This window comes from Hyperoodon ampullatus (assembly GCF_949752795.1).
Source record: "Hyperoodon ampullatus genome assembly, chromosome: 5".
NCBI classification, from domain to species: domain Eukaryota; kingdom Metazoa; phylum Chordata; class Mammalia; order Artiodactyla; family Ziphiidae; genus Hyperoodon; species Hyperoodon ampullatus.
This window is the reverse complement of record NC_136918.1, coordinates 23,718,328-23,737,308: the sequence shown is the minus strand read 5'-3', so window position 1 is coordinate 23,737,308 and position 18,981 is coordinate 23,718,328. Positions and strand designations below refer to the sequence as shown.

At 44.1% G+C, this 18,981-nt stretch overlaps 1 protein-coding gene across 1 annotated transcript in view; it reads left to right on the top strand.

Annotated features, from left to right (window-relative positions):
• Window positions 1-389: 389 nt before the first annotated feature.
• LOC307052979 (ubiquitin-conjugating enzyme E2 E1) overlaps window positions 390-18,981 on the top strand; it is a gene marked incomplete at its 5' end in the record, with an annotated part of 77,133 nt that continues 58,541 nt past the window's right edge. The window contains 2 exons of the mRNA XM_079704161.1: window positions 390-541; window positions 4,618-4,668. Coding sequence (XP_079560287.1) covers window positions 390-541; window positions 4,618-4,668 — 203 coding nt within the window. The remainder of the gene's footprint in view (window positions 542-4,617; window positions 4,669-18,981) is intronic.

The following is an 18,981-nucleotide window of genomic DNA, read 5'->3' as shown; positions in this document are numbered from 1 at the left end:
GGGGCCGGCCGGCCGGCCGCCGGGACCTTCCCTGCCCGCTCCGGCCGGGCGCCCCGCGCCCCCGCCCGGCCGGTTGCTCCCCTCCCTGCCCCGAGGGGAGCCCCGGGGGGCGAGGGAGGGGCTGCTCGTGCGCCCCTGACCGTTTTCCCACCGCGTCCGCCACTTGGGGCCAGAGATAAACAAGCAGCGTCCGATTTGCAAAAGCCGTGGTGGGCCTGAAGACTTTGGAAAGCGAGTGGAGGGCGGTGGGCGGCCGGGTGCACCCCGGGCCAAAGCCCTCCTGACAGCGCCCGAGTTCCTTCTGTACACTGGCTGCATGGTTTGTGTGTTTCTGTTTTGTTTCCCTCCCCCTGCAGGGGCTGTTTGCGGGGTGGGGTGGGGGGTTCGCTATGTCGGATGACGATTCGAGGGCCAGCACCAGCTCCTCCTCATCTTCGTCCTCCAACCAGCAAACCGAGAAAGAAACAAACACCCCCAAGAAGAAGGAGAGTAAAGTCAGCATGAGCAAAAACTCCAAACTCCTCTCCACCAGCGCCAAGAGGTACCGTACCCCACCCCCCAACCCCAGCAGGCTTCCTATTTCCCGAACGGACTGCCTCTTGCTGCATTTGGTCTGCCTCCAAGGAGGGTAGCTTAAACGCTCCTCATGGGTTATGTGTTTTTAAAAAGGAGAAAGAGGGCCTTGGAAGCCCTAATGGTTTTTCTCTGTTGCTTCTTCTGTTTTCTCTTTTAATCGTGGTCCACATGCAGCTGTTGTGGCTTGCCTTTCCCATATCTTGCTGCAGTTTGTAAGAATCCGTGTTAGTATTATTAGTGACCCCCAAATCTGATTTTAGATGACTTGTCCTATTATAATCACTAATCTGTGACCCTCCCCAAGGCTGGCATCCCACTTAATTACTAATACCTGCCCGGACAGCTCTATCACAGCGAATTCTATTACCATCTTACTTCCTTCTCACCTGTTGCACATATGATCTGTTTCACAAATTGCATAAGGAATAACTAACTCACATTAGCAGAGTAAAACATGTAATAGGTGGAGATAGATGTTTTCGGATGGAATTTAAAGAGATGTTTCTGATTTAGAGAGTTGAGGCAAGTGGATGAATCAATAAACGATGTAAAATGGTTATTTAGGCTATTTTGGGGATTCTTTGTTGTTCTCTTTCAGAGCTTCAGTTTACCAAATTTCAGGGGAACTCACATTTTTTTCATACTATTTTCTCTTAGGCTGTACAGTTGTTTTTTGGTTTTTGTTTTCAAGATGAATTCAAGCAGTGGCTCTTTTTCTTTCCTCTCTTCCTCTTACGTCTCTGGAAGAAGCTACTTTTTACCTTAATCTTTTTTCAGTAGCAGTATCCTCTGATCCCATGACCCTTAAAGTAATCTCTAGCAGATTCCTGGGAACCCTCATACCTTTCATAAATCCTTCTGCTGTCAGGTGTACAGTCATTAAACTTTAAAGTGGCAAACCAGAAAGATAGTAAGGAATCCAAATGGTAGGTTAGAGAGAGATATCTGTCTTAAAGAATGTAAAATAAAATGGAACATGAGGCTTTAGATCTCTCCACTGAGTAGTGAGCCAGAACTCTCAGAGTTTGAAAGTTTGTCCTGTCATTCTCCCTGACTTGAAATTTGGAAGGTTGGTAAAGTGCTTTGGTGACCTGACCATAGGAGGATGAAGGAATGACTTCAGCTTATTGTAAACAGTGTAGAGGTGTAGAGTTAAGTGGCAAGATGTCTTGGCAAGATTGTTCTCATTTTCAGAGGGCTAGTTTGATTGCGTCTCAGCTTCCCAGGAGTCCTGACTGGCTCTCCTTGATTAGCCCTGTGCTGGTTCTCCCCCAGAATTTTGGCTTCTACCCTGCCCACTTTGGATGGGCCTTTCCTTAGTCACCCCCCGCCCCCTTGCTCCAGCTTCTGGGCTCCTTGTCCAAGCTGAGGCAGCTTTTGGCCTGACCTAAAGGTAGAATATGTGCTTTAGGTCATTAGTATTTTCATATTTTGCTGCATATCCCTGGTGTACATGAATATATTTGGGGATAAAGGCACAGGCATCAAATATAAAACAGTCTGCTTTGTGTCAGCAAATTACAGAGGGGATTTTTTTCATTAGACACAATTTGTCCATATATGCTAAGGAGGTTAAAAACTCACTTGGAAATGCTTGAGAAAGATGGTAGATGTAAAACAAACGAAAGGTGGGAAGCTACCAACGGTACTTTTATTTATAAAGTTAACATCAGCTTTAGCTCCCTGGGAATCTTGCTGAGAGAGTGGCTGTTAGTGCAAAGCAGAGCTATGGTTAATGGTAAGGGTAAAAAAGTGGAGAGGGACAGTGTATCCAGGAAAGAATAAGCGGAAAAGTGATGGTAGTGGGACCCTATAGATGCTGCTCTGGGAAATGGGTTGGCTTGGAAGGTAGGTGTTGCCCATAGAATTGGAAGAGGCACACACACCAGGAGATAGAATGAAAGAGAAATCTGAACTGGCAGACGGAAGGTTACTTAACTGCATGTTCGAAACGGCATGTTGGTTTTGAGTCCACGCGTAAAGGAAAAGCCCCCATCAAGGGTGGTCTGGACAAGAATGACTCTGGAACGTATGTGTGGGTTACTCTTACGAATCTTTTACCAGTACTCTAGAAATGGTGCGGGTGTTGGTTGTAGAGATGAAGTGGACAAAGCTGTCTGGCATTATACTTTTTAGGTGTTAAAGAAGCAGCTACCTTTTTAGTGAATATTTTATAGGGAGAGGTTGGGTTGACAAGGAGAAGTGAAGTCAATGTGTGTTTTTATAAGTTGTTCTCAGGGGGAGGTTATTTTGGCCCCTGTACATAGGTCTTAACATATACAGTCATTCTAGTAGATGCAGGTAAAGAATCAGGAAGCCAGGGTTCCAAACTTTTAGTCTGACATGCAATAATGAGTCAAACAGCAGGGATGCCAAGGTCTCTGAACTGAAATGATAATTGATAGCAATAGAATTGAGCAGGACACAGCTAAGTAGGTATCAGAGATAGTAGTGAGCAAAGCCCTTTCTCAAGTTCACCAGAATTTGTAGGGGACAGGAAATGTCCTTCAATAGGAAAGTTGAAAGAACTTCCCTAATCAGCACCCCAATCAGAAGTAAATTTCTCTTTACTTATAAATGGAAAGAACAGTGTCTTCTAAAGACACTTCTAAAACAGTGTCTTCTAAAATATTCCCCATTGAATCTAGCCAGCCTGTCTTTCTACCTTCAGAAAACCTCTGGGAAGAGAAAAGCATCCATTGCGATTGTGTATGTGTGTGTGTGTTAGTTTTTTCCTACTGTGCTGCCTCGGTGAGATTTTTAAGTTGTAACGTAGCCCTTTAGGGCTTTATATGATAGGAGCAGGAAAGGTTATAAAAATAGAAGGCACCGTTTATAAGGTGGAGGAGGCTTAAAGGCCTCAAACTTTGTCGTAGGAATTGATGCTCGAAGCGCCTAGGTAAGCTGAAGACAAAGGCCATGGCTCGGTGTGAACTGCCGGGTGGCGTCGGCCTAGGGGTGGGGGATGGGCTCTTTGTGGAGTCGCGGGCCGCTGCGGAGATGGGAAACTGGGTGGGGGTCCCGGGCTCTGAGCCGGTGTGGGGTGCAGGCCCAAGAGAAGTGAGAGGGTGTCCGGGCTAGAGCAGGGCCGGGCAGGTGAGCCGAGAGGGCGGGCGGTGCACCTGTGCGGGCCGCGGGCCGGGGTGTCCGGGAGGCAGGCGGCGGTTGAGCTCTGGGATCCCCAACCTGGCCCGAGGCTCTGTCCGCTGCCGGCGTGCTTGCGGGCAGGGGGGCGGGGCCGCCGGCGGGGGCGGGGCGGCCCACCGGGGTCCGCCGTGCGGCTCGCGCCGCCCCCAGCCCGACGGCTGCGGCTGGTCAGCCAGCGCCCGCGGGGCCTCGCCGGCAGCGGCCATGTTGGCTTCGTCCCCGGGGACGCGGGCGGCCTGGGGGGGGCGCTCTGGGGGGAGGGGGAAGCACCCGAGGTGCCGGACGGCCTGGGGGGGCGCTCTGCGGGTGGGGGGAGCACCCGAGGTGCCCGGCGGCCTGGGAGGGCGCTCTGCGGGGGGGGGGAGCACCCGAGGTGCCCGTGCCCGGTTGCCTGGGGGGGGCGCTCTGCGGGGGGGGCAGCGGAACCACCCGAGGTGCGGGACGGCCTGGGCGGGGCACTCTGCGGGGTGGGAGCACCCGAAGTGCCCGGCGGCCCGGGGTGGGGGGTATTCTGAGGGGGGAGGGAACCCGAGGTCCTGGGTGGGGGGGCGACCGCGGGCTCCAGGGTGGTGGTGGGGACGTGCTCTCTCGCCCCCCCCCCCATACACATTGTGATACAATTCCGGAAACTAGGTGCGAGTGAGGAGCTTCAAAACGATTTCCTAAGTGGAAATTGGTGGGAAATAGCCCTGTCGTAGTGCGTGAGGCGGGATTCGAACCCAGGGCGGTGGAGGGCCGGGGCTCCCGCCCGGGTGGGGCCGATTCTTTCCTCGCGGGGTGCAGGTCCTGCTCCCCGGCAGCTCGGTCCGCGGCGGCGGGGGGAGGGGGTTGTCTGCCCTGCGGGGCGGCCGCACACCCCTGATTCTTTCTCCCTCCCTCGCTTCCTGTCTCCAGGATTCAGAAGGAGCTGGCGGACATCACTTTAGACCCTCCACCCAACTGCAGGTGAGCTCCCTTTACATTTTTTTCTTTTTTTCTGTTTAAACTTTTAGGTTTTTTCTTCTTGTCCTTATAAACTTTTGCTTCTGTTCTTTGGTTAATGCTTGTTTGGGTGCTGACATCAAGTTAACAGCTGAAATTGAATAACCTGAGTATAACGGAAGTGGTGGATTTATTTGGAGTGGACCCTTGTACGTATGTGTAAAGTGAATTCAAAGATGTATGATCGCCTGGTCAGGGATCTTTGATAGGTCATTAAGGATGATGTAAAACCTTTTAGATGCTTAGGTACATTTTAGTTTAGAAAATTGCTTTGCTGTCTTAATCTGTTATTCATGCTCTCTACTAAGCTGATAGAGCATAGAGTTAAATCAAGCACTGGATCCTCAAACTTCTATAAATTTTGTTGGACTTTGGGCAGACCTATTCAGGATATAATTTGTGGCTTTGATAAAAAGGTTTTGCCTTAAATTATTGCATAGATTTAAACTCTTCCATGGGGATATTTTTCCTCGAAATTGCTTTACTCAGACTGTATACATAATGTGTGTTTCAGTTTCAAAACAATATGATACCAGCTTTTGAAGGATTTGGTGATGACTTGATTTTATTTAAAATAGCCATTTGGTTACTATTGAGTCAAGGTGGAAGACTTGATGATTTTACTAAATCAACAGTGAAGTGAGGAAGGACTTACATTACAACAGAGCCATTTGAGAGAGATTAATTGTTCCATTCTATTACTCTCGTAGTTTAAAAATTAAGTATAACAGTTAATCTAATTCTCAGATCTCAGGATTGTTATTGGAATGGGATGTGAGGTTTCAGAAGTGTCCTAAACTTGTAGAGGTACAGGAAGAATTTGTTACCCACAAGAAAATATTAAGTGGCTTTACACAGAATTTAAAGGGAGCCTGTGGAAATATTCAGGAATATTGAAAAGCGAGATGAAATATTTTGCTTATGAACACTGAACTTTCTAAACTATGGTTAATGGAGTAAATGGAAGCTTTAATACTGCCATTTTGGTAACATGTTCTTAATGTTGGTCAGGTGTGGGATGTTCTTTAGTAAAATTTTGTCCCTGTTTTGTAAGGAAAGTAAGTCATTTTGAGTTTGAAATGCTCTTAAACTATAGTTTGTAACCAGTTAATCGTTCTGGAGGATTTCTCTCATGGCTGTTAAGAATCTTTTCAGACTGTTGTCCTGAACAGTGGAGAAATGGGTCAGGCTTAGGGCTGGGATGGTTTCGTTTTTCATTTTAGTGGCATCGTTGTTCCAATGGAGGCCTGGAGCTTCCCTTGGTTGGTTGTGTTGAATCCGTGGGCTTTCCCCGTGGTAGATGTGCGCTGTGTACTTATTGCCCCTGTCTGGTATGCCGTCTCTTCCATGTGTCTCTTGTGAGTTCAGACAGCTTTAGCTGGTCAAGTTATCAAGTTTTTAAAGCATGGTTTCAAAACTTATAACATGTATCAAGGAATAAATGGCTTTCTTGTAAGTGCAATGAAATTTAAAATTGTAAACAATTTGAAGGTTTTCATGGAATTAGTCACTTTTAAAAAAATCGGATAAGTACACTTTTATTTCATACCATTTCAGCTGAGTTCACATGTGAGAGATTTGTGCTGCTGAACATGTAGGACTTCTCATCCTTGGAAAGGCCTCCTAATTACCCCTTCAGGGTGACACCTCTGACCATCACCTGTGGGTCAGGGGAAGCACCAGACTGGATGGATATTGGGTGGGGGGGTGGGGAGGAGACAAACTTCTACATACTAAAAACATTTTGAAAAAATATCTCTGATTTCAGAGAGAACGCCAGGCATTTTTGTTTTGCGAGAGAAACGTGTGTTATGTAGACTTTTAAGAGTAAAAACGGCTTTATTTTCTGAAGACATTCTTCAGTAGGGCTGCTTAAGTAATATGAACTGCAATTTCTACTTTTGGTTGGCTTACTAGTGTTACTGACAGAATGTTTTGCAGTAACCCCGATATTCAGCTAACTTAGATGAGTTTGGTTTTATGTTTTGTGTTGGTACCTTATAGGATAGAATTATTTACTGTTTTAATGTACATTGTTTCAGATGGAAATGGATAATTTGCGGATACTTTTTGAAGTTAGCTTCCAATTAAAATGTGTGAATTAAGTGATCTATTGAATGTATGCATTTTTTTAATACTTAATGTTATTCCACATGAAAGCTTGGTTCTTATGAAGTTGTAATTTCACCAATTGTAAATTATTTTGAATGAGTTAAATAATTAGCTTTCAATTAACGTGTTTTATACACTAAGCTTTTGTAGAACTGCCTTTCTTCAGTCAGTATTCACTGTGTGGTTTTAAATTTAAACACATTACTTTATTAAAATACAGCAGTGGACACATAGGAACCTCTCAATAAACCATTGATTGTTGCGAATCAATGGGAGAGTGCCTTCTTCTGAAGGTGTACTGGATGTGGTCAGTAATTTTAGCACTTGGCAAAAATATTTGAATTCGAAGTTACTGAACTTCAAAACTTGTGTGAAATGCAATTTCTAAAAAAGTTATAATGTGTGAGCACATCAAGTTTAATCCTCAGTGTTTTATATTATGTCGAGTAGATTTTTTTAGAACAAAATGTGGAATATATTCAATGACGAGGTCAGAAGTATTCTAAGTGAATTTTAAAAGTTGCTGTATATTGCCATTTAAGTCACATTTCTTGGTATCTCTGGACTGTTTGGTTATATTTATATGTACAGATGTAATAGTCTCTCAACTCATGTACCATGCTTTTGGTTGTTAGGCTTTTTTCCCTGCATTTTGACTCTTAATCATCTAGGAAAAAATGCTGTCTTAATTACTGTAATGATTTCCTACAGCATTGGATTGTAAAATTATGCCTTTTAGATAGCTGGTGAACTCTGGGCCACTACAGCCAGTTTTGTAGCTATTATTTATAGCCTGGGGCTCAAGCTTTGCTTAATTGACTAGTTATAGCTATGTAACTAACCTGTAGCCATAAATGTCTGTAGGCAGTATGTCTGCACATAATAAATGACACATTTTGCCCAAGTCCTTTAAACTTCAGATTTCACTTAATATTGGAATTATGAGTAAATGCTCACTTAGTGCCTCGAAACCTAAATATTAAGGTTGGGAGGGGGTTCTATTTAGGACAAAGTGTCTTCAAGAAGTCATTAAACACTTCAAGCATGGTGGAGAATAATAAAAGTAAGATTTCCTTTTATATGACTTTATTACACTTTGACCATTATTTTTCTGTTTCCTAAATATATAAACCTAACTAAGTCAATGCTTTTTATTTTGGGGGGGAGAACTAGAATGTAATCAGATATAGTTGGTTTTAAAGTTTTACAGCTAAATTGCCCATTTTTGAAGATGATGTAAAGGCTCACATGAAGAGCATTAAAAAAAAAAAATGTCAAGCAGTTGTCTAAGAAGCTTTTTCTCAACCTTCTTTTCCTCGTTTACTAAAAGGGCTGAATACCTGGCTGGCCTACCTCATAGCATTGTAAAGTTCAAATGAGATTAGAGTTTTCTGACTGTGTTAGATGGTGACATTGTTGGAACTGCCCATTTAGCTCCTTTTAATAGCTCATCTTTTTTCCTAACATTGCCTTTTATTGCTTGTATTTTAAATACAATTTTAGGCCATTACACAATTATGATATAAGAATGTGTGTTTTTGAAAAGCTGAAATACAGAAGTTGTGGAGTAAAAAGTGGAAGGGTCCCCCTCATGACCTTCTGATCCTGCCCCTTGCACAGAGATGCTCCAAGTTAGCACAGATCGTTTCTGTGAATTTACATTGTCGTATTTTGTGGTTTTATAAAATCTCCTGGCATTTGGTGGTAATAATCATGAGATGTCAGTTTAGAAATCCCAGGCTGCTAACCTGGGAGAGAAAAGAGATGATCCTTTTCTCACAACAGTAAAGGCTTATGCATCTCGTCCAAGTTTAGCATGTTTTGTATGCTTGTTTGGGTTTAAGAAGTGGGTTCAGCAGAAGTCATCCTGTACAAAACCCTGTATCATCTTACCTGCTAAAAAATATCCTTCCTTTTATGTATCTTTCATTCATCTGCTAATGCCTTAAGGATATCAGTGTGACTTCCAACACCTGAATAATGTTTAGTATCATCATAATTGTCATTTGGAGAGTTACTACAACAGTGTGCTTCCCTTTGTGTGCAAAAGGTACTGTGGAAAAATAGTGAGAACTGGGAGACTGGAGTGTCAACAGATCAAAGTGGCACCCAAAGCAGGGTCAGGTTCCTGAAATTAGATCATCACCTGGGGCCCGAGTGGGTAGGAAGGAAGGAAATCTGTCTAAATTAAGTGAATTGTTTCCTAAATGAGTAGGAACTCTTGTGGCTGTTGTGCTTTACCAAATGACCACGTGTGTGGATTGTAAAACTGTACTGCTGCTGCTTCTCATAAAGTGAAAAAGAATTACCGTAGGGGGAGTTCCTTGGCGGTCCAGTGGTTCGGACTCCGCGCTTCCACCGCAGGGGACTGGGTTCCATCCCTGGTCGGGGAGCTAAGGTCCCGCATGCTGAGAGGCGCGGCCAAAAAAAAAAGAATTACTGTATGACCCAGCATTCTACTCCTAGGTGTAGTCCCAAAAGGATTGAAAACAGGGACTCAAACAAATATTGAGTCAGTGTTCCTAGCTTCTCATAGTAGCCAAAAAGTGGAAACAACCAAGTCAACCAAGTGTCCGTCGACAGATGAGTGGATAAGCAAAATGTGGTCTATACACACGATGCAACATTATTCAGCCATTTAAAAGAATGATTTTTTTTTTTTGGCTGCGCAGCATGGCAGACAGGATCTTGGTTCCCTGACCAGGTATTGGACCCACACCTCCTGCAGTGGAAGCGCGGAGTCTTAACCACGGGACCATCAGGGGAAGTCCCGTGGAATGAAGTTCTGATACATGCTATATATACCATGAATGAACTTGAAAATACTACACTGAGGAAAATAAGCTAGACAAAAGGACAAATATTGTAGGACTCCACTTACATGAAATACTTAGAATAGGCAAATTCATAGTGACAGAAAGATGAGCGGTTTCCAGAGGCGGGGGGGAGGGGAGAATGGGTAGTTATTTCTTAATGGGGACAGAGTTTCTGTTTGGGGTGATGAAAATTTTGCAAACAGATAGTGGTGATCATTGCACAACGTTGTCAGTGTAATTAATGGCACTGAATTTTACACTCTCAAATGGTTAAAAATGGCAAATTTTATATATTTTTACCATTCCAAAAAAGTAAAAAAAAATAAATAAATAAGACTATACGTTAAAATGTTATCGATATTTTGAGGGAAAATTGCTTATAGCTTACGAGGCAACACTTCAGTTTTTTGGGATTCGTGTACAGGATACTAACGTTAGGTTCCTGTCACAGACCATGAGTGCCTGTCGCATGTGAAAAGTCACTGCCTTCAAGGAGTTCATTGTCTAGTAAGCATGGTGAGAAGTGCCTGTACAGATTTTGGATCGTACTTGGAAACGCGAAAGTTACTTGGAAAGTGTTAGTAAATGCATATAACGTATTTTAAAGGTTCAGAGGAGTGACATATTACTCTGACCCAGGTGCAGGGTGTGTGTCTGGAGCAGAGGAAAGGCACGAGGGTGCTGCTGGGCGGCAGGGAGTCAACCTGCGGCCAAGGACGGGAAAGAGCGGGAGAACCAGCGGATAAGACATGCGTCCTCGGTGTCACCGGGGGGGCCTTGAATGTGCTTTGCTGATACTGGAGAATAGCTGCCACCCTTTTGAGCTGGAAGTGTAATCCAGTTAGAGCTGAGCATCTGGACAGAGACAGCAAGGGCTGCGTGGAGCTCCTGCTGCAGTAGTCCAGGTGGGCCTGGGTTGGGGACAGGTGGTGGCCAGCAAGGTGGAGCGAGGTGGACAGCAGTAGAATCAGAGAACTTGGCCACTGATTTAAATGTGGAGGACGTGAAAGGAGTCAGGGGTCTTTGGGTGTCGGGGAAGATGGCGGTGCCGTTAGCAGACGTAGACGAGGTGTAATAATGTGCTTTGCTGATCACGTACAACGCTTAGCATGTTGCTGCTCCTCAGTAGGCCCTCGGTACATATTTGCGTTTCGATTATACATTTGAGCTTATTATGAATCCGTCATTGAACTCGCAGATCTACCTAGCCTACTTTTAGATTAGACAAATTAAATAGATTATAAATTCCCTAAAAGGCACGAACCATGATTTCTGTCTTTGATTCTGATCCTACCTGTTTTTTCCCCCAACTTTTTAAATTTGAAAAATTCCAAACCACAGAAGAGTTGAAAGAATACTTCAGGGAACAGCAGCCTTCACCCTGATACATCAGCCGTTCACGTTTCACCTTGTTTGCTTTGCCTCGGTCCCATCTCCATATATTTATTTTTGCGGAACCATTTGAAAGTGAGGTGCAGGCATCGTGACGCTCGTGTGTTTAGGTTTCCATGCGTTGAATCTGAGGTGGGCTGGCTGGGGGCTGAGGCTGGAACCGGCCTTGAGTGTCTACATTAGATTTGAAAGTGGGTGATAAAGTACACCCTGTCGCCCAGGGAAGAGGAGAATTGAGACTTGTGCTCTGAAGGATGCTGCAGATGAGGGATGGGAAAGCAGAGAGGACCTGGAGAAAAAGACGCAAAGTAGGAGGAGAGCTGTGAGCCCTAGGGAAGATCAAGGTTACAGTTATGCTTTGTAGACTGAGAGGAAAAAAGTGAAAAGGCGAGAGAGGGAGATGCAGTGTTTTTTGAACACGATTGTAGAGAAGGTAGTAGAATATAGAATTGAGGCTGTAAGAGGAGAGCGTGTATTTTGGAAGGCTGGTGGCCTGAACTTGATGATGGAGGGACAGTTTCTAGAGGACTGGAAGCCTTCGTGGTCCTTGACTGACACTCCAGCTACTTGAAAAGCAACATCTGTCCTCAGTGTTCTTTGGTTTATTCTTTCCCGGGAGACTTCAAGTTCCTTGAGAGCAGGGGTTATGTCTTTGCATCCCGACATTGTCCGAGAGAGTGGATAAACAGCGATACATATTTGTTAAATTAAAATACAAACACAAAAACCTAATTTGGGTCTGATGATTTAATGGAACGTCCTCATTACCCTCTTCAGAAAATAATGGCAGGAGCCGGGGAAATTGCTGTTGCATTTTACTGCTGTCCGTCGCTGGCAGTCTTTCCAAGTTGGCACCCAAGCGCTTTTGGCAATTTTCACCTTCCCGGAATCACAGAGGAGCTCTGGACTGCAGTGTGGTACAAAAGATGGTGCTGTGGGCTAGATTGGGAAGATGTATACAGAAAATGACAGTACCTGTGATTTGCATGCTTTGACTTTTTAGGATTATTGTTTGCCAACAAATGAGCATGGGTTTAGGGGTGCTAAGTAAATTGGGCTTCCCGGAGACGTTCCCCACATCCCAGAGCTGTTCCAGAGTGGGTTATGTTGGAGATGCTGGCACCGCCTGAGACATCTGACACATTCCCCATCATCAGTGGAGTGAGACAGGGCTTCATAATGGGCCCATTCTTATCCAGCCTCTCTTATGCAGTCACGCTCTAACGTGAAGCAAAGGGCCTAGTAGCTGGTGTCAGAATACGCTTCTAATCCTCTGGGAAGCTTCCTACTCTACAGGCTGAGAAGCTCTTCAGAGCTCCTTGCTGGAGAACTGTAAGCCAGGAACTGCTGTGTGCTGATGGCTCCTTTCTTGAAACATATATGCGAGTGACAGTGAATTGCTTGTAGAGTCCATGCCACACTACATAGATGACAGACTTGTGGAAGGCCAGAGTGATGTCTCACTCAGTCAGGAAAGCCCTACGAAGCCAACAGTTTTCATATGCCAGACATAACTGAAAGCTGTCACCGGGTTTTGCTACTTGAAGCAGCATACTGTTCCCTAATACTTGAATTAACAAAGTAGTCAAAAACTGACCTCTGTCTGCTTTCTGAAGAACCTGAACATGACAAAGGGAACCAAAACATGACCAGGCCAGAATAAAGAGACTGTGTTATCCAGCTCTTACATAGCATCAACATTGCATTTGTTGCAGGTGTCACCTCTGATTGTCTATAGTGACCTGTGTCAGTACTAAATTTTAAATAGCAATAGTCAATGAGAGGTCCCAGTAGGGTCGACCACCGTTGAAATGATGACCGTTACGTGTAAGACCAGGAAATTGGGTGTTTGTATCTATTTAACTTGATAGATGGAAAATTGATGTGGGATGGACCCAAAATAAGTTCTATAGAAAAAGACATTGAAGCACATTTTCAAATAGCAATAGATGGAGCAGCTTGGAATGACTTAAAGAAAAGTTTTAGAGAGGGTACAGCTCAAGGAGTCAGAATTATAATCAGGAAGCAGTGCTGTGGAAGAGTGACAGCAGTGTGAGTGAATGAGATCGGATTCATTTCAAATGCAGGCAGCAGACCTCGTATTGCGCTTCACGGATACCACAGCTTTTACAGATTGAAGATTGTGACAACCCCGCGTTGTCAAGTGATGATTAACATTTTTTAGCAATGAAGTATTGTTTAGGGTGTTTACGTGGCTTTTTTAGACATGATGCTGTTACACACTTAGACTACAGTGTAGTGTAAACACAACTTAATATATGCTCTGGGAAAGCCAGACAGTGTGTGTGATTTGCTGTGTTGCGATATTTGCTTTATGGCAGTGGTCTGGATCTGAACCTGCAGTATCTCCAAGGTGTGTCTTTGTGCTAGGCTCTGTGGGTGACTACACAGACCTGGCCTCTGGCTTGTGCAGCTTGAGTTTTAGTAGGCAGTACAGACATTAACCAAGTTAGAGGGTTAGTAAGTACAGGTTGTATTGATTAGTAGGGGAGAAATTAACAGTGCGGTGGTAGAGAAAAATTGCGGAAGGGGTTACTTAGAGAAGGCTTAGACAGACATTTAGGCAAAGACCTGAAAGATGAGAAGAAAGGAGATGTCCTTGTGAAAATCAGAACACGTCCTTGGGAAGAACATCCCAGAGGGAAGCACACACACAGGCTGCGGGCTGTGGGAATCACGTGATGCGGGATCTTGTAAACCATTTCATTCTAAGAACAGTGGGAAGCCATTCAAGGTTTGGAAGCAAGGAAGTGACATTATTTAAGGAACGATTTAAAAGTCTTTCCCCACCCTCCTTGCTCTGTGGGAAATAGCTGGGAGGAAGGCACGAGTTGGAGACAAGGTGACCAGAAAGGAAGGTGTGGCTTTATTCCAGGCAGCTGGTGGTGGTAGTTGGGACTAGGGTAGTGGCAGTGGAGGTGGGCTTAGAACCCCTGGACCTGTTGATGGGTTGCATTTGGCAGGTGAGAGAGGACTGAGAATGGCTCCAGGTTTCTGTGGTTTTAGAAGCTAGGTAGATGATGGTGATGTTTTACTGGAATAAAGCGTGTGTGTGTGTGTGTGTGTGTGTGTGTGTGTGTGTATGTGTATGAAGCAGGAAAGGAAAATGAGGTTTTTTTGGATGTGTTAGGTTTGAGATAGATGCCAGTGACACATCCAAATGAAGGTGTCAAGTAGATGTTAGCTGTAAGTAATTGGAGTTCAGAGAAATATCGTGAACTCTAGACACATTAAAACTTGAGATAGGTATACACTTGGGGGACGTCAGTATATAGAGGCTCTTGAATGTTTGGGGGACACCTCTAGCTCACCTGGAGAAGAAAGGTGTAGTGAGAAGAGAGCTCAGAATAAAGACTTGGACATCTTTAGTTAGAGGTTGTAGAATCTGAAGGAGAAGCCAGCAAAGAAGGCTGAGAGAAAGGAGGAAAATCAGGAGAACATGGGGTCAGAAAGCAGCGAGTGGAAAGGGTTTTGAGGTAGAGTGATGATCAACTCTGAAGTAATCCTGCTTGAGGTGGAAGAACATGAAGACCAGCAAGTACCCATTGGATTTTATGACTTCACATTGGTTGGTGACCTTCACAAGACAGATCCAACAGAGGGGCTGATTTTTGAGAAGGAAAAGATGTTTGTGTTACTGTTCCCAACTAGAAGATTTCATTGTGTTCATCAGGGAAGTGATTCAGTATTGCCAGACTTTTTACACTAGTATAGAATTTCTTAACATTGTGTATATTATTTCTCTTGGAGGCGCGGGTCTGTCATTTTCAGTGAATTCTCAAAGGATTGGAGGGGGGTTCCTTTTCTCTCCCCCCACCAGAAAAAGTTCTGCTTTACTGGATTCAAGGCTTTTGTGATCTTTACGGCTAACATTGTGGTATGGATACCATATGTAAATAGTGCAGGATTCCTATATTATATCTTGATGAATCCATTTTGCTGGACCTAATTTGAAAATACTAGGCAGTGGATAAATTGGAAAATCAGTGAATTGCTGCCATCCTTAAGCGTTTTTACATACTCTGATTTGCATCAATATTTTGTGCTCTTCACACTTGTGAATGCACTAGAATGAGGGGGTATACGTGTTTACTTTTTAAAAAAATTAATTATTTAGTTTTGGCTGCATTGGGTCTTTGTTGCTGTGCGTGGACTTTCTCTAGCTGCGGCGAGCGGGGGCTACTCTTCCTTGTGGTGCGTGGGCTTCTCATTCCGGTGGCTTCTCTTGCTGTGGAGCAGGGCTCTAGGTGCATGGGCTTCAGTAGTTGTGGCACGTGGGCTCAGCAGTTGTGGCTCACGGGCTCTAGAGCGCAGGCTCAGTAGTTGTGGTACACGGGCTTAGTTGCTCTGCGGCATGTGGGATCTTCCCGGGCCAGGGCTCAAACCCGTGTCCCCTGCAAGTGGCACATGGATTCTTAACCACTGCGCCACCAGGGAAGCCCTACGTGTTTACTTTTAACACAGCATAAGTTATTCATCATAGTCAGTATTTTTTCATCCTTTTCAGATTGACTGTTATGTTAATGTTTTGGTACATTAACCAAAATTGGATAATTCCAGGTACATCCAATGTACCTGGAACTCTTAAAGCATCATGTAAGCATCATCTTTCCAGTCATCTACCTGTCACGTTTTATTGGTTTGTTTCAGATTATCCCAGGCGCTCTGGCTCCTGTGTAACTTGATAATTGATATCCCCTTTTCGGAGATTGGTTCTCAAGGCACGTAATTGTAAATGACACACAGTCAGCCAGGGGACGTCAGGACACCTAGAGTAATTGCTGAATGTGCTTAATAGTTTCATATGAGAGAATGTCCCACAGTGCAAATGTTTATCTTAGCCCTTCCCATCAGCGCAGTGTGTTTAAATAGCAGCTGTGTAGAGCAGTCCCGATGCCAGATTCCCGTTCAGGTTTGGGGGTGAGGTTGGGGGAAGCGCTGCACAAGCACCCTGAGTGACCTGCTTGCTGTCTTTGTAGTCACATCACAGAAGTTGTCAGTCGAAGCACTACATTTTAGCATCACAAATACGTTACACTTCATTGACATTAGCTGTGTTCAAAGGTGGGTCCTTTGGGTTATGAATGATACCTTTCACATCTTAAGACAATTAGAGGTTGTTTTCTAGTATGCCCTTATAGCAGATAAGTATTTGGAGGAGGAATTATTCATGATCTCTCCTATTCAAATAACTTGGACAAATTTATGAGTTAAAATTGACGACACAGAGGAATCCGTTTTTATTTTTATGACATGAAGCTTCAGACTTCAGTCCTGTTGCTGGGTCCACCTGGTGAGATGCGGGCAGCCAGTAAATGGTGTCATTTGGGTGAGTCGGTGACTCAGGCTGTCTGGAAGTGAGAGCGGAGGTCTGGGCATGTTGACCGTAGAATTTAGAAATTTTCAGGATTGGGAGACATTCTGCTAGTTCAGAGTATTCGTTGGAATCACAAAAGCATTAGGTACTGCCAGAGAAAAGCAAATGGTACCTTGTGGAGCTGCAAGTGTTTTGGCTGCATGGTGCTTTGCTCCCCACATAACTTAACTAACTTAAATCACAATAACTTAAATTTCTCGTACCACCACTCATAACCCTTCCTCCTTTATGGGAATACATCTCAGTTTTTTAAGGAAATTTATTGGAATTGGCTTTGTAAAATTTTATTTCTTGGCAGACTTTGCTAGAACACATTTATCCTAAAGAAAAGGAGATCGTTGAAATTGGTGTACATCAAAGACTCTGAAAGAAAACACTTGTTTTACAACAAGCACCCAGGAGGATTTTTATATATAAACATGAAAGATAACTTTCCCCTAACCTAAGTAAATAGTTAAGTAAATGTATGTTAAGTATTTATAGTAATGTGTGAGCAGAGACTTGGAGTAAAGATAGCAATGCCTTCTGTTACTTAATAGTATATGGTACTGCTTTGGCCTTGGTCCTTTTTCTGAATAACTTTAGGAAAGTCCTCAATGCATAGCTTTATTCTTCAGATTGGCAGCCCCCCCCCCAGAAAGCGCTGCTTCTTTGTAGCTCAGAATACTGAGATGTTTCCACATCGAAAATGTATTTATTACATAGTAGACATTGCCAAGTGATATGGACCAGTCCTAGAATAAGCCACATGTTAAGGACGCAATTCTCGTTAGAACCAACATTTGAAATTGGTTTTCATTCTGTCCGGCCACACTGCTGGATTCTGTGTAGATGTAAGGATTTCTTCTACTGTATTTGACTGTAACGATTTGCATTTAGATATATTGGGAGGAAATTCTGTACTGTAGTACCTGCAAGTTAAAACACATGACTATGAAAAAAAAACTGAAAAGCTATTAAGGTCTTGGAGCCCAAATTAATTGTTATGATGGAAATTTTGTAGCTTGGAGGATTGGATGCTCCCTCTCTCTGTTTCTGTGTCCTGTTTACTGTGAGATGAGTGCATTTTCATCCACAGATGACTGGTGCTGTGTTTGTCTTTTTCTTTTTCCAGGGTTATTCTTGAAACCTTTCTACATTTAGAGGTTTGTGACAGTCCAACTCTCATTGCTTTCCAAAGGTTTATTAAACTTCCCAGCCTGGTAGTAAGGCCCTCCAGTTCTGAAGCTTCTCTGAGATCCGACAAGCCCCTAGAGAAGTGTGAGGTTTGCTGATGGTAACATTTACTCCTTGTCATTTGACCTGGAAGTGCAGGAGAAGAAGTGCTGTCTTGTTGAAAGGGCTAAGTCAAATCTCCGATACTAATGACATTGCTGCATGCTTAATATGCGGTTCCCTTTCTGGTTGCAGTCTTTGTCGGTTCACTCCGGCACCTCTGGCCCCTCGTAGCCAGCTGTGCTGCCTCCCCTCCTGGTCCCTTCAGAACAGAACAGTTAGCCAGTTGGGTGAAGTTTTCTCGGTCTATTCTGAACATACTCACTCGAGCCAGAAAACACATAGTTTGTGACACTTGACTTTTTGAGGAAGAGATACGATCGTGTGTATCCAGACTATATATGTGAATTGCTGTTGGCCTAAACTTTGAAAGTATGATTCATTCCCCAACAGGTATTTACCAGGCCCAGTAGATGTGTAATTATGTTCCTTGAATGAGTTTTAAAAATAATGTAACATACTGAAAGCACATGATTTGCATCATGAGAATTGTCTGTAGTAATAACAGATTTTCGTTTGTTCCAGTTCAGTCTTATTCCTAGTTTTGCAAGTACATGAGGCCTGGCTTGGTTATCAGTGACTCAGCTGGGGTGGGCAGGGCGTCTCCTGCCTGCCCCACCTGTGTTCCCCGCCTGCCTGGCTCCCTGTGACCCAGGCTGAGCAGTACAGATCATTGACAGCACTGCCAGCACCTTGGTCTGTGTCTGCCCCGGCGTGTTCCGTGCGTGGCTCTCTGACTTAAGACACGGCTGTGATCAGCCCTCCCTCACCGTATTCAGTCGCTCCTCCTAACATTTAGTGGGCATTTCCTGCCGGGCCAGGTACACAAGATAGAGCAGTGGAAAAGCTCTCGTGGAGGTTACATTCATACGGAGGGAGGGACAGTTTTAAAAATGTACAAAACAGTTCTCATCACAAGAAAAAACTTTTTTGTGTTTCCTTGATTTTATGTCTGTGTGAGATGGTGGATGTTCACTCAACTTGTGTGATAGTTATTTCATGACGTGTGGAAGTCAAATCATTATACTGTACACCTTAAACTCATACAGTGCTGTATGCCAATTACATATCCAAGAAACTGGAAGGAAAAAGGTACAAAAAAGTAATTTCAGGTAACAATACTAAGAAATTAAAACAGAGTAATGCCATAGTGAGTGACAGGGCAGGTGGAAGCCTTGGTGTTGCCACTTGAGATGGCCCTGAGCGATGACCAGGACCCAGCCATGAGAATGGCATTTTTAGGCCCAAAGACAACAAATAGAAGACTGGACGTTATGAGTGAGG